This window comes from Doryrhamphus excisus, chromosome 1, assembly GCF_030265055.1.
Source record: "Doryrhamphus excisus isolate RoL2022-K1 chromosome 1, RoL_Dexc_1.0, whole genome shotgun sequence".
Classification (NCBI taxonomy): Eukaryota; Metazoa; Chordata; class Actinopteri; order Syngnathiformes; family Syngnathidae; genus Doryrhamphus; species Doryrhamphus excisus.
This window is the reverse complement of record NC_080466.1, coordinates 28,492,588-28,507,588: the sequence shown is the minus strand read 5'-3', so window position 1 is coordinate 28,507,588 and position 15,001 is coordinate 28,492,588. Positions and strand designations below refer to the sequence as shown.

At 38.6% G+C, this 15,001-nt stretch overlaps 1 protein-coding gene across 1 annotated transcript in view; it reads right to left on the bottom strand.

Moving 5' to 3' along the window:
* LOC131129542 (neurexin-3b-like) overlaps nucleotides 1-15,001 on the bottom strand; it is a 340,697-nt gene that overhangs the window by 253,934 nt on the left and 71,762 nt on the right. Inside the window, exons 6-8 of the mRNA XM_058073250.1 lie at nucleotides 12,097-12,114; nucleotides 11,079-11,105; nucleotides 8,126-8,137 (exon numbers count right to left, since the gene is read on the bottom strand). Coding sequence (XP_057929233.1) covers nucleotides 8,126-8,137; nucleotides 11,079-11,105; nucleotides 12,097-12,114 — 57 coding nt within the window. The remainder of the gene's footprint in view (nucleotides 1-8,125; nucleotides 8,138-11,078; nucleotides 11,106-12,096; nucleotides 12,115-15,001) is intronic.

The following is a 15,001-nucleotide window of genomic DNA, read 5'->3' as shown; positions in this document are numbered from 1 at the left end:
GCCACAAGTCCACAGTTACGCTAGCCACACAATTGCAATGCACACAAACACACACTTTCTATTCACACACAGCAAGCAGTGCAGCATAGGGCGCTGATCAACACTTGATTATCCGCCCTCAGTGCACCGCACGCTAAGCAGAATCTAATCGGATGGCTTTATTTGCATATCATCTGCATAATGGCTTAGTCGAAGCAAGGGCATTCGCCTGCTATACGTGGCTCAGACTATGTTCATTCTCAAAGGGGGGAGGTTGGAGATTCACTCCAATTTAGATCTAATGAAGCTGTATAGGGTCTTCTCAAACACGGATAAACACTAACAATGCTGTTGCTGTCCAAATACTGTAAGCATCTTTGGCACCAATTAAAGAGCTAATATGTGGGCATGATTAGGATGTGTACAATGCATTAATTCAATGCATATTTCTATTCTTAGCACAGCAAGTCTAATTAAATGGCTGGAAAACACTGAATTTATATGATGTAGTTATAATAAATAAAAACCTTGTTATACATTCAGCTTCTTGGGTGCATTTTTATGACTGTATTCAGTGGAACCTCTGTTTTTCATTGTTTGATCTGTTCCAAAAGGTCAACACGGAAAACAACTTCCCCCATAGGAAATAATGTAAATCCAATTAATCTCTTTCAGACACCCAGAAGTGTTAACATAAATCACTTTCTAGAGAATAATTAAACAAAACCAAGCCAAATAAATATAAAAGGTGAATGAAATGAATAAATAAACATTCAACATTATTTTATTGAAGACTTCTTGAGGGGAGGGGACAGAAAAGCCACGCGGATGCTGTTTCATTCCATCTGTTGCCAACATTAATGGTAAAGAGTGAGCCAGTTTGAGCTGTTTAGTCAATTGAACATTGGTGTTTTTGAACGCAATCTCTCATTGCTCATAATAAATACACAGAAATATATTCATTCATTCATTCATTCATTTTCTACCGCTTATCCTCACGAGGGTTGCGCGGGTTGCTGGAACCTATCCCAGCCGCCTTCGGGCGAGAGGCAGGGTACATCCTGGACTGGTCGCCAGCCAATCACAGGGCACATATAGACAAACAACCATTCACACTCACATTCATACCTATGGACAATTTGGAGTCGCCAATTAACCTAGCATGTTTTTGGAATGTGGGAGGAAACCGGAGTACCTGGAGAAAATGCAAGCATGCACAGGGAGAACATGCAAAGTCCACAAAGAGATGGCCAAGGGTGGGATTGAACTCGGGTCTCCTAGCTGTGTGGTCTGCGTGCTAACCACTTGTCCACCATGCAGCCCACAGAAATATATAATATATATCTTTCAATAAATATACGGAAAAATGGGCATATTTCAGCCATAGTGAGACATGATTAATCATGATTAATTAATTTGAAAATGCGATGAATCATGATTAATTCATGCACAGGGAGAACATGTAAACTCCACACAGAGATGGCCAAGGCTGGGACATGATTAATCATGATTAATTAATTTGAAAATGTGATGAATCAGGATTAATTCATGCACAGGGAGAACATGTAAACTCCACACAGAGATGGCCAAGGGTGGGACATGATTAATCATGATTAATTAATTTGGAAGTGTGATTAATCAATATTAATTAATTATAAATGTGATTAATCGTGATTAATTAATTTGACAAATGTGATTAATCATGATCAATTAATTTGGCAAATGCAATTAATCAGATTAAAAATGTTGATCTTGTGACAGTCCTACTTTTACGTGGAAAAACAATATGGAGGTTGATTGAGACAATGAGCGAAGCATGAAGGAAGAAGTGGACAGTCTGCAGCGATGCAGGAGCGGTCACCGCACGTCTTTCTTATCTGCTGCCGTGTTTGTTTACTCGCTTCCTGGTGTGAACATCCATGCATGGCTGCAGCCATCAAGGCTCCACGTGTCACTCCTCCACCGCACAATCACACACTGCACACACGCTCCCACATCATCCTAATTCTTACACTTACATGGATGCACCCCTTCCAGCAACATCTTAACCTAGTTATTGACATAAATCCTACTCAAAAGGATTTTGCCGTCTTTCAAACAATATCCTACATTCAGGTTCCAATAGGAAATATATTTACAGCGAGTCAATTTCATGAATGTTTTTTGGTATTTTTTATGCCAGATGCCAGGTCGGGAATTGGGAACCCATGCCCCCTGCCATCACCAGGAATACCCCTATGACAGGAAATATACAATATGTGCACCAAGTTTTCTTGGATGCAGGTCATTGTAGAGCCAGGCCTGGGGATGGGACACGACGGCAAGCGTCTGGTGGCCACGCCTGCACCCATGCAGCACAGCCCGAAGAGGTCGGGTGCAGATCGTCAATCCTCAGCTCCTGAAGCAAACCCTCGGTACATGGGTAAGTGACTGAAGAGACAGGATTCCGGGTACAAGTGGAAATGAGTTTCCTTTGCAGGGTGATCTGGGCTCAATCCAGGAGATACTACTGGGAGGAACCAGAGGAAGTGGCTCGGGCATCTGGTCTGGATGCCTCCCTAGAAAGGCCTTTGGGAAGATCCAGGACACCTTGGAGAGATTATGTCTCTCATCTGGGTTAGGAAGGCCTTGGGATGTTCAGTTCTAAGGCAGTCATTCTCAACATTTAGTGTGACTGCACCTTTAACTGCCACATTTCTCTGTTTAGTGCAAATAAATGTACACATATGTTGCTTCCATATGCATGTGGTCGCCGTCTCCGCTCACTCTATTTTTTCGCTTGCCGTTGCATAACTGCTGACGCACTATATGATCCGTGAAAAAGTGAGAATCAGTTTTGCTCGGTTGATTCTGGAGGTCAGTAGCAGAGAGCTGAGGGGGCGGGGAGGCGTGGTGCTTGGACAACCAATGGTCAGGTTGGCACTGGTAAGTCTGTGATAAGGGTGGGAGGGGGGGGGGGCATTGCAGCTGACAGTGTCTGGGCTTATGGCCTCCGGTAAAATGTAGGGAGGGACAACATCAAGCGTAAAGATAATAAAAAAAATAAAAAATAAAAAAAATAAAAATAAAAAAAACACAATATAATAATATATTATATATATAATAATAATATAATCATAAATAAAGGCAATGGCAGCAAAGAGAAAATGCTAGAATGACTGTGCAGGAATGGAAAAATTACATTAAAAAAAATAAAAATGTACTCAAAAACCTGCATCACATAACATCATCATTTTACACAGCACTGACGGGTAATATTTCCTCAAAGCTTTCTCTGCCCCCCCCAAAGCGAGACACACTGACTATCAGCTCTGCATTAATTATTTGCCTTAATTAACTGACTTTCCTTTTTGACTTGTACTGTGGAGAAAGAAATCATGGCATTTTGGGGGATTTGGGTTATCTTTCTATTCATTTCTATTAAAATCATCCACCATTCACTGGGATCACGAATGAAGAAAGAAAAAAACATTGGAAGTTTCTTTAAAAGCAGAATTCCACAATGATGAGCCTACTAATAACGATAAAAATGAAATGTGGGCAACATAGCGGTGAGTAAAAAATTGTTGTGGCAATGGTTTATTTATATTCAATGTGCTTTGCAAAGTGACACAGAAGTACATCACGTTTACGTTTACTACTGTATCTCAGCAGCAAAAGTACGAGGTTATCATTTTTTTATCAGGACAAATAGGATGCACGGTTTGGAGTGGCCTTTTATTGTAGCCAGCTGAATACACAGCATGTTGCTATGCCACACCTGCAACAAATTTGTCAACTTTTTTTGAGAGAAATCTACCTTTTATGGACAGTCATCCCTTGCCACTCATCCATTCGAATTTGGAGGTTCTACTCTCTTTTACTAAAATATATTAATAATCATGCTGTTTCATGGTTGAATATGTCCTGTTATTAGATTAGATTCGATTCAACTTTATTGTTATTGTTTATGTCACTGGTACAGGGCAACAAAATGCAGTTATTAGTCAAAACAACAACTTTTAAGCATCTTTAAGTATCATTTAGTTAAGAACATTGGATGTTTAAAAAGTTAACAGATAGTGGTTAACTTACTTTTACACTTGTATGGCTGTTCAAAGTGTTGATATGATACCTGGAAAGGATGGTGTGTAAGGTTTTGGATGTTTACAAGCATCCTGAAACAGATTGTTGCCGAACAGTGCATTTCATTAAGTACTAAAAATTCAATAGCTGTGGGAATTTTGTTCACCGAAAGTAAGGAAAGTACTGCAAACGGTGGTTCATGCGCTACTTCTTGTCAGCATTTACCTTGGAGGCACAATTCACAACAATTTAGGCTCCGGCTTGTAACAAGGTAAAGGGCTTTACTCAGGTAAAGGCTGCCCCTTAGACAATCTGTATTCCTTCAGAAACAATAAGCAACAAGAGGAAAAGCCAAGGGTTTAAAGGAAATTGTTGATGTACTTGTATTTTCGGACCAATCGAGGAGCAGCTGGTTCGAGCTGAAATCAATTTGACCAATACCCTCAATTTTAGCAACTTCCAATTCCACCTGACGAATTCTGGGCTGTTTTTTTCAGGAGACACATGAGTTAAACTGAATTTCAGGGTGAGCGTCTGGCCATTAATCGCTATTTATCAAAACTGCAAGCAACACACGCCAAAGCCAATAAATGGCACCTGGTGCTCAGAGTCGCACGATTCAGAACAGGAGAATCCTGTTGTTTATTCTCTCTGCAAGGATGCAAAAGCAGAAGGGAACCGATTCTAAAAGGTCATTTTACCAACTTCACCATTCCAAACTATAATTAGATAGTTTTACCATTTGCGATCCAGTCGTCACTGCCCCCAAAATTCACAAATTTTAGGTCAAAAATATATTTATTTTTGAAATTATATAATTGTCATGGGGCTGCACGGCAGTCGAGCGGTTAGCGCGCAGGCCTCACAGCTAGGAGACCAGAGTTCAATCCCACCCTCGGCCATCTCTGTGTGGAGTTTGCATGTTCTCCCCATGCATGCGTCGGTTTTGTCCGGGTACTCCGGTTTCCTCCCACATTCCAAAAACATTTAATTACAAAGATATTTCAAGAAAACAACCTGACCGGGTCATTTTTGACCCACTTATGGAAGGTCGAGGTAGTAACACAAAAACACAAATTTCTTAAAATGTAAGTTAAAAATGTGAATGGCATGATATCAAAAATGTGTTTTTTGAGGAATAACTGGAATATGAAACGATGAAAAAATTTAATTACAAAGATTTTTCAAGAAAACAACCTGACCGGGTCATTTTTGACCCACTTATGGAAGGTTGGGGTAGTAACACAAAAACAAAAATTTCTTGAAATTTATAAAAAGTAAGTTAAAAATGTGAATGGCATGATATCAAAAACATGTTTTTTCAGGATTATCTGGAATATGAAATGATTAAAAAAAATTTCATTACAAAATTATTTCAAGAAAACAACCTGACCGGGTCATTGTTGACCCACTTATGCATCTAAGGGTTAAATCCGCTGTCCAACGTCATTGTCAACTCTAACAGAAGTATAGCAGCCGTTTAAGAGTACAGGGAGGTAAGCCTCAGCCAGGCATTCAGCACAAACACTGCCCTCCCATGCGGAGCGTGACTTGTGTTCGTGATCTCCACTGAAGTGGAGAAACACTGCAATAAACAATGAAGAGGTGGAGGAAGGATAAGGAGGAGGAGGATAGAGACCAACCAATACGGAGGCCAGCGAATGATGAAGATGAAGTAAATCGTCTCTGTGAACGATGCAAAGAAATACTTTGACTTTAAAAGTTAGTGTGTGTGTGACTTTGGTATTAAAGAAGACATTCTTAGTCCAAAGCTTTCTTAGCCATAGGATTAGATGCTTTCCTTTGCAGCAACGCTTTCTCATTACTTTACAAAATTGATTCGGCTCCTTCGAGAGTCAAAGTTGCAATAGCAGATCGGTTTGTCTGTTGCCAGAATATAATAGATCATTACACTGATTTTATTACAGAAAGGCTTTCATCTTAATAGTAGAAATACAACTGAATACCATCATCAGTCACCACGTTTTTTGTCTGGAAACAGTTAACCACGATAAACGAGGGACTATCATTTTCATTTTCGGCTTCCAAAATCTCATCTTCTTCTTCCCTTCTCTAAAGGCCTATGGTCCAGTTTTTTACCGCTGCAGTGTCCTCAAACTGCCAAACCATATTACTTACATTCACACATGTGTAGCTCTAATAGGGCCGGAAAATTAATTCTCAAGCGTCACACTGCAACTTTAAATTGCCCTTTGGACCTTGGAGTCCTGCATGTTTTGCACAGGGATTGCTGCCATCACATGAACCTTTACATGCATCGTTAATTTTCAATCCCTTGTGGATTGGGTTTGTGTGTCCTTAGGAAATAGAAGCACCAGAGGTACTCTCCGTGGACTCCAAATGGAAAGCATTACTTCTGATTTAGTAAAGCAGCTACAAGTTACAAAACAATTATACGCTGCTACGAGTCAGTGAGGAAATGGTAGCTCTTTTTTTGGCAGGAGCCAATCACAAGCTACAGGGAACTCACGATGAACTTTCCAAACCATCGGAAGTCATTCATATATTCATTTTCTACCGCTTATCCTCACAAGGGTCACTGGGGGTGCTGGAGCCTATCCCAGCTGTCTTCAGGCGAGAGGCGGGGTACACCCTGGACTGGTGGCCAGCCAATCACAGGGCACATATAGACATATAGACTCACATTCATACCTATAGATAATGTGGAGTCGTCTATTAACCTAGCATGTTTTTGGAATGTGGGAGGAAACCGGAGCAACCGGAGAAAACCCACACATGCGCAGGGAGAACATGCAAACTCCACACAGAGATGGCCGAGGATGGAATTGAACTCAGGTCTTCTAGCTGTGAGGCCTGCGCGCTAACTGCTCGACCGCCGTGCAGCTCCCTGACAATTATATAATTTCAAAAAAATTATTTTTTGACCTAAAATTTGTGAATTTTGGGGGCACCCTGGACTGGTGGCCAGCCAATCACAGGGCACATATAGACAAACAACCATTTACACTCACATTAGCATGTTTTTGGAATGTGGGAGGAAACCGTAGCACCCGGAGAAAACCCACGCATGCACGGGAAGAACATGCAAACTCCACACAGAGATGACCATCGGAAGTCATTACTCAAAATAACAGTCTGATTCACGGTGCCATCTTAAATAGAAAGCTAAAGTCATCACACAGCAACTTAACACTAAAAAGGGTAGCTAAGAAATATACCTGACAAGTACCAATATGTGTTTAAAAATTAAGAAAATGCTATTTTGACTTAATTATGTATTTTTTCACAGCGGAGGCCTTGGCTGCCGGGAGCTGCAATGATTCATCCAGTTGTGTGTGTCCACCAGAGGGCGCTTATGGCTCCTCATTTGCAAAAAAAACAAAGTGAAGGTCATATAGATGACTCAATGTAACTAACCGTGCTAACCAAACTCGGACATCCAACTGGAGCACAACTGGCCGTGCTATGTTACCATGACGACACAACACAGTTGTGGTGTGACAAAGCCTGGAAGTCAACTCAGTTCTCCAAAGTTGAGACACACACACGAATCAAATCGGAACTTTGTCTGCATGATTGCAATACAACGAGGCAAAATTAAGCCAAATGTCAGGTCAACTTTCCCAATCAGCTCCTTTTCACCAGGAAACGAGCTGTCACATCCAAGTAGGCGCTTTCATAAATTAACATCGGAGGTAACCACAAATGCATCTTCCCACTGTCATTAATATGCACAGCTTCCAGTGTCTGTGAGTGATCCATATTAGAGCAGACGTTCATCATTTTCTGTTAAACGGCAATAATTAAGGCATTTCCTCCGGAGCATTCAGCGCTGACATCATCTTTCTTTCCATCTCCACTCCAGTCTCGGCTCAATCATTCATCTGTCATGCAACACTAGACACGCTCGCTCATTAGCGGGGAAACATCCAGTCTCCCAATTTTCACAGTCTCTGTCGTACATACGGCACAACCGAGGACATGCACAAGTTTAATGAACACACACATAACCAACCGTTGACCACCGGCGGCAGAACCCACGAAAGTAAACACACATACGTATACACTTGAAGCGCATTGGAAAAAGGAGCTGCTGTACCTTTGTTTCTACCTACAGATGGAAGAGAAGAGAAGAGAAGGGGTCCGTAGAGAGAAAGGAAGAACAGGGTCATCCCGGGTAGAACATCGCAGGAAGGCAACACAAAAGACGGAGTTAGATTACAGTCATCTTTAACACTGATAGCTTACACAATCATGCAAAAAGCTGACAATCATGCAAATGGCCATGGGTAGGACATTTCATAAGCAGTTTTTTTTTATAATGATGTGTTTTTAGCATTGTTTCGATAGCTGCATCTTGGATTCTCTGGTGTCCTTTTCAGACCTTCGAGCTCAACGTAAGGTTGGGATTTGTGTTTTCGGGCAAATTTTCTAATTGCTTTCAGAGAGAGCAGTGCTGGATAACGGTGGTTTTGATCGATTTTTACATAAACTGCTGCCCCAATGCTGAATTATTCCATTATTTGGACAAAAGCGCCAAATTCAGCAGTCTAGAATAATAACTAGAGAGCACAGACCCCTGCCAAAAGCCATCGTTCCCTCCGTATAGTGATTCACACCAAAAAAAGAATCCAATTTTTTTTTTTTTATCTTTACTAGAACCTGCTGTAACTTGTCCTGTATTTGGACTTTGACAATTTTAGGGGGCGTTATATGCACAAATGCCCAAAATGGTCCTCACTCACAAAGTTAAAGAATCCTTTTAAAAAATTCCAATGTATTCCAGTATCACTCCTGTATCTGTATCTGCATTTCCTCCGTAATTTTAATCAGTGGCATGGAGGTAGAAATATTAGCTCTGTATCAATACTGACTTTCTGATAGTAGTTTGTTTGGTACGAGGTACATTATTAAAAAAAAAACAAAAAAAAAACCTTAAACTGTATTATGGAAAGCAGGAAGTGAACAAATGTAACAGTTACTGATTGTAAAAGTACCAGATGGAGGGGAAGGATTTAATAAGCTTTGCTTCTTCCTACTCCTTTTGGACATGTGGAACTGTGAACTGATTATGGGATGCATTCAATTGTAATCTGATGCACGTTCAAATGAAATAAAACCATTACCATTACCATTACTCCCAAAAAATTTTCAGTCCTTCCATAACCAATTTTCGGCAATTCCTAAAAATTTCATCCCAATCCATTCTGAACTTTTAAAGTTATTTTGAACACAAAATGTTTTTGCTAGTTTTGGCTGTTTTTGCTAGAAGCTAGCAAAAACATCACCTCTGTGATACGCTTGGTGAGGTACACATTTTAAAAATATTTCATTTTTTAAAAATACAAATAAATACAAATAGAGAGTCGTCAAGTTCAATTTAGCTTCAATCTGTTGAAGTTATAATTGATAAACAATCCTTTCCACACAATTCTGGACAATCAGTTACTGTATTTTCCGGACAATGACTCACACATTTTTTCCATAGGTTGTCGGTTCCTGCGACTTATACTCCAGAGCGACTTATAAATGAAAAAATATACATAAAAGAGGACACTCTAGACTTTCACACCGATACAATCTACTCCTTAACAATTCAATATTTAAACAGTAGACGTTAGCTTACAAAGACAACGACAGAACACAAATGCCCCTCCAAAAAAAAAAAAAAATAATTCTGCAGACTACAAGCTGCAAGTAGTGAAACCTGCAGCTGAAAACAGTAATCGAGAGAAAGTTTGGAGTGAGTGAGAAACTTGTTCGGGACTAGCGTAAATCGGAGGCTACTCTTACTGCCATGAAGAAAACAAAATAGTTACTGTACGTAAAACTGTTTATGTTCCATAAACACTGGACACATTTTCTGTTCATGTTTATTTTTTGTGTAGCTGAATAACCATTGTGTTAGCATATCTTACACCTATTCAGCCTGTTCTCTATTCTTTTATTCATGTTGGAAATTGCCTTAGTTTGTAAAATAAATTACCTGCAAAAAATGCAACTTATGCATGTATGTTTTTTCTACCTACTAATTATGCATTTTTGGCCTTGTGCGACTTATAGTCCAGAAAATACGGTAATTGGTTATTGCACACAATCCTAGCCTATAATATGACAGTATCAGGTTGCTACTATGATGCTAATATTACAGCTCAAATTATCATATTATACACACAAATATATTTGGGGCACCATAAATAGATTTGGCGCTAATGTGGGACCCTCCCCTCTAAAAGCACTCACAGGGGGACAGATATTTGTTTGTTTTTTTACACACTTTTTGCAAAATTCATCATAGCCAATTATGCAAATGACACTACGATGTACATCAATACACCGCATTGTTCAGAACTCTCTAAATCCCACTTTTGAGGCCCTAAAGGGAACCGAGGAGAAACACTAGCACAACTACTACCGTTGCTTTAATATGTCATCATGAGAAAAAAAATTGAATACGTTTAGCAATATTGACCTTTTAATAATTTGCTCATGAACTGCTCAAATGCGCCCTCGAGATGAATAGGTCACATGCTGCTTGCAAGGACAATAATGAGGCCTTTGAGCAGTCATGGATGAGAAGTGCATACAATAACGTAATGAGTCTGCTGATGAAGGTCACGCTCCACGATGTCAAGATCACAACCAGCTTAAGGAATGTACTGGAGATCGCACTGTTATTCTAGCGGCTGTCTTTTCGCGTTAAAACAACGTCGGCGACCTTGAAATGGGTTTGGTAATGATTTCCTCTTCAGTTTGGCACAAGGGTCAGGTAAGAACATTTTAGTCACACAGACCTGAGAGCTGTACACACACACACATGTTATGTAATGCACAAAAAACTGGGTAAGATTAAGGTGAGATGAGATCATGCCATGCTGACATGCACCCTCCCCTTGTGCACACACACACACACAAACACACACAAGTCTGCAACAACACTTGGAGCATTGCAACAAATGCACACAGACAGGTAGCGAAGGCACATGGCGTAAAATGATGCCCCAAAACCAAGCCAGGTGGAAAGTACAAACAACTAAGAAATAGAAAAGTACCTTGCTCTGCCTTTAGGTGTGCGAAGCCTTGAATAGGACGATCATAGCGAGCAAGAGAGAGAGAGAGAGAGAGAGAGAAAGAAATCAAAAGCAGCACACCAATACAACACTTGTATTGTCATTATGCATGCTTTGCAGGATAGCAAACCATGACAACCACATTCAAGTCAAAGCTTTCCGGAGGGCATTTGAAAGCTTTGTTATTAATATAGACAAATGTTTTTAAAAAAAAATAAAAAAAAGTACTGTAGAAAAGTCTTCAGCCATTTATATTTATTATTATTTTCCATACATACACTACTCTCAAAAGATAGTCAAACTATTTTATGAACCTAAAGAGCACTACTGTGTATCCATGTATATACAAGGGCCTGGAAATGTTATTTTTGTTCTGTTAAATTGGGCAATTATCCTGTAAATAATACAGATAAAACATACAGCATAAATGTACCACAGTTAAAAAGGCTAAAATGTACATGGTTATGTTTTTAAAGCTTCACTGATAATGTTTTTCATCAAAAGTTGTGATTTCGCACTCTGTTTAGTGGTCCTTTAATGTACCATAATTGCGTGTGGTGACTCTTACATTTTCATTATCATTTAGGGCTTAAAGCTGCATTGTGTCATGAGTAAACTATGGCAATTGAAGAGACAAAGAAGGATCTAGTAGTTATTATGACTTATTGCAAATGTTGATCAGAAATTAAAGAACAATATTATCCTAGAATTTCACTGTAAAGCTGACTATCCCTAAATGTTGCAGAGTAGAGTGTTATTTATATCGAAGCTAAATGAAAAATAAAAATAAAAATAAAAATAAAAATAAAAATAAAAATAAAAATAAAAATAAAAATAAAAATAAAAATAAAAATAAAAATAAAAATAAAAATAAAAATAAAAATAAAAATAAAAATAAAAATAAAAATAAAAATAAAAATAAAAATAAACAAAACATTAAATTAAAGACATTAACTATGTGGTTATCAAACTGTATGAGTTAAGGCTGTTGCAAACTCACCTGCTGTTCTTTGGACTGCTGTGGATTTTCCATGTGACAAAAACAAAAAAACAAGAGAAAGGAAAGAGAAGTTCCAAATTAGCAACACACTTCCAGTAATTTTGCATGTCAGCCTATCATGCAAAAGCTAAAGAGCCCCCCCCCCCCACCATCACTCATTTTCATGTAAAAGAGCAACACGGGTGCCCCTTGACATGCCTGATCAATAAGACCACTTCAGCTGCTGCGGAGAGAAAACATTGCATCTGTCCCATCTGCTAAGGGAATCAGATATTAAACATTTGGCAAAGAACACTTTCAAAATGAGAATATTGTTGGCATAGCATACATAATATTCTGCATCCATATCACACGTAGACACATAAATCCGCACATGGAAGGATTTATGGTGTTGAGGGTTTCTTTCACCTTCATATCTACCCTGAAGTTTTTCTTTTTTAGCACTAATTCATCTTCCAGTTGGATTTTTCTCAGGGGAATGCTCACTTTTGCTAGCAGATGGTTCAACAGAACAGAGGAAAAATTAGCAACACATCTATTCATGAATGATATAAAATGTTGATTTACAAATAAATATGAGGTTAGAAGGTTAGGGTTATATATGAATAAAATGTAAGACACCCGCAGTGTTTGTGAATTATAGGACTAGATTATTAAATATCAATAAGCAAGGGGTAAAAAAAAAACCCCTGAATGAAGTAAAAAGCTTGTGCAGTGTTAAGGAAAAGAAAAGGACAAAAATGCAGAAAAATAAGGAAAAAAATAAAATAAAATATTAAATAAGTAAAAAAAGAATAATAAATACAATAATGAATACTAACTAAATAAATAATAAATACTAATTAAATCATAATAAATACTAAATATCAGTTAGAATAAATAAAGATATATATAAATATATACTGTAAATCCACAAATGTAAGACAACCGCAGTGTTTGTGAATTATTGGACGAGATTATTAAATATCAATAAGCAAGGAGTTAAAAAAACGAATAAAGTAAAAAGCTTGTGCAGTGTTAAGGAAAAGAAACAGACAAAAATGCCCCCAAAAAAAGGAAAAAAAAAACTAAAATATGTTAAGAAAAAAGGAATAATAAATAAAATAATATAATAAATATAAAATAAATAAATAATAAATACTAAATAATATCATTTAGAATAAATAAAGATATATAAATATATACTGCAAATCCACAAATGTAAGACACCCGCAGTGTTTGTGAATTATAGGACTAGATTATTAAATATCAATAACCAAGGAGTAAAAAAAAAACAAAGTAAAAAGCTTGTGCAGGGTTAAGAAAAAGGACAAAAAATGTTAAAAAAAATAAAAATAAAATATGTTAAGTAAAAAAGGAATAATAAATAAAATAATACAATAATAAATACAAAATAAAGAAATAATAAATACTAAATAAATCATAATAAATACTAAATAATATCAGTTATAATATCAGAATAAATAAAGATATACATAAATATCTACTGTAAATCTACAAATGGTGGACTTTCAAGAGGCAGCAAGACAAATGCATCAGCGACTGACGTGAGAATTGTTTTCCTGTCTCCAGGGGAGTCCAAAATGACTTCCACTTTTCCTCCCACATAAGAAGGATGACATTGGCCAAAGAACGGGTAGGACAAATGGTGGCTTTAACGGGGGAGGGGAGACAATGCCTCTCCGGCTTTCGAGTACGGTGGTGCTCAGAACCCGTGAGTGTCCACGCTTCAAGGGGCAGCCTTCGTTTTTTTGTGTTTTTTTTATGTGTATGAAAGCACTTGCATCCTGTTTGCGTGTCAAACAGTCACTCCCTGATGCAGATAAAGCCTTTTCTCTTGATGTGACATGGTCCACCCAAGCCAACGTGCCGTTGAGGACATGTGGTCCGGGCGTAATCCGCTGCTCTATTTTCACAAGTCAAATATAAACATCATTTTCAGCTTGGGCACTCGGCACAAATGCCCTCTGCACTGGAATCAAGCAAGTCCCTGCACCACCACCGCCCCCCCTCCCCCCTCCATGACCTACTTTTTATAGTAAGATTATTGTAACTGTCATTTTTTTCCATGTCTGTTTATTAATCCCTAAAGCTAAGCCTGAAGGCACCATTTCAGCGCTTGCTTTACACTTTGCTCGCCCGAGTCTTCAATTACCGGCCCTCGATCAAACCAGTAGATTCTTTTAACAAAAATGGCTCTTAAACACTTCATTACCAATGCAGCATGTGGGGTTTTTAAATTAGCAATCATTTTACATACTCATTAAATAATGGAGTGTCGCTCTTAACAACCTTGACCTTATGAATATCACACTGCAATAACCCGAGGTTTGGATATTGAACCTCTTTAATTGAATTAAAGAATAGGGTGCTGATATACACAATATTACCGTAAAGGTACTAACATGTGTATGGCTAATACTAGCGCTGGAGCCTATCCCAGCTGTCTGCGAGTAGGACTGGTGGCCAGCCAATCACAGGGCACATATAGACAAACAATCATTCACACTCACATTCATACCTATGGACAATTTGGAGTCGCCAATTACCAATTACATGCAAGTGCTTGAACATGCAACACGGACTGTGTGGCCTATATGCTAACCACTTCACCACCGTGCAGCCCATGGGTAATTTTCATTCATTCATTCATTTTCTACCGCTTATCCTCACAAGGGTTGCGGGGGTGCTGGAGCCTATACCAGCTGTCGTCGGGCGAAAGGCGGGGTACACCTTGAACTGGCCAGCCAATCACAGGGCACATAGAGTATTCCCGTAAAGTGGGATTCCTTATTCATAAATGTGGATATTTTCATGGTGAGAGCATAGAAAACCTGGTTACGACTTTCTAAATATGACTTTTAACACTATTAGAGCCCTCTAGACATGAAATAACACCCCTATA